Source organism: Microtus ochrogaster, unplaced genomic scaffold (assembly GCF_000317375.1).
Source record: "Microtus ochrogaster isolate Prairie Vole_2 unplaced genomic scaffold, MicOch1.0 UNK68, whole genome shotgun sequence".
NCBI lineage: Eukaryota > Metazoa > Chordata > Mammalia > Rodentia > Cricetidae > Microtus > Microtus ochrogaster.
The window spans coordinates 952,289-953,465 of NW_004949166.1; the positions used below are offsets into that span (position 1 = coordinate 952,289).

At 43.7% G+C, this 1,177-nt stretch overlaps 1 protein-coding gene across 2 annotated transcripts in view; it reads left to right on the forward strand.

Annotated features, from left to right (window-relative positions):
* Dgcr2 (DiGeorge syndrome critical region gene 2) overlaps positions 1–1,177 on the forward strand; it is a 66,193-nt gene that overhangs the window by 54,620 nt on the left and 10,396 nt on the right. For both annotated transcript variants that reach the window (XM_026777461.1, XM_005369971.2), the window contains exon 7: positions 649–852. In XM_026777461.1, the coding sequence (XP_026633262.1) occupies positions 649–852 (204 nt within the window). The remainder of the gene's footprint in view (positions 1–648; positions 853–1,177) is intronic.

Genomic DNA, 1,177 nt, shown 5'->3' on the forward strand with positions numbered 1-1,177 from the left:
CCAAGTGTTGGGATTAAAGGTGTGTACTACCACACACAACAACTCTCTTCCTTTTTTTTGTTTTTTTTTTTTACTTCAAGAACTTCAACTTTTAGTCTGCATATATTTTTAACACACTTCAAACCATTTAAAAATTTTCTTTGTCTTTGAATTTCTCTTTACTGTATATCTCTCTTTTTCTGACCACATGAGTCTTTAATTTACCAAGCAATCTCTGGGTCATTTCTGTGCAACTTTTTACCTATGTCTCAGTTTCAGGGGATCATCTTGCAGCACCTAGAGTCTTGTTATACACATTCCCATTTTTAAAGAGTTAATATCTATAACATCTGCATTTTAGCATTTAGAAAATCTCATAAATGAAGTAGGGGAGGTAAAAGCAAATACTTCTTCAGGGACCTTTGCCCTGAAATCTGCCATTCTCTTCTGAGTTAGTGGCCTCTATTTGTCATGGTCAGCTGTGCTTTGTCCAGCTGCCGTGTGGTGACTGCTTCAGATCCGTAGCATGCCATACAGGGAGGACTTCCAGCAAAGTCCTGACCAGCTCCTCAGTAGCCCTGTTTTCCCCAAAGGTGTAAGGTAATGGTGGGGAATCTGGGGTCAGTGCTGCTGAAAACACATACATTCATGCATATGTGCCCTTTGCAGGTCAAACGTGTGTTGATATCAAAGACAATGTGGTGGATGAAGGGTTCTACTTCACTCCCAAGGGAGATGACCCATGTTTGAGCTGTACCTGCCATCGAGGGGAGCCTGAGATGTGCGTTGCTGCCCTGTGTGAGCGGCCCCAGGGATGTCAGCAGTACCGCAAGGACCCTAAGGAATGCTGCAAGTTCATGTGTCTGGACCCAGGTGAGACAGACACCCCATGACCAAAAACAGTGACAAGTATTCTCAAGAGCTGTTGTACATGACACAATGTTGGTGACAGCATATGCTTATATAGCTGGCTCAAGGCCTCAATAGGCATCTGCAAAAGCCCATTCATTAGTCTCTCTTTCCCCAACCCACATTGCCTATTTCTCACTCTAAGGCAGTGTTTACAAATCAACTTGCCATCTTCAGACCTGTCTTTCACTTCTTTTTGGTTTTTCGAGACAGGGTTTCTCTGTGGTTTTGGAGCCTGTCCTGGAACTAGCTCTTGTAGACCAGGCTGGTCTCGAACTCACACAGATCC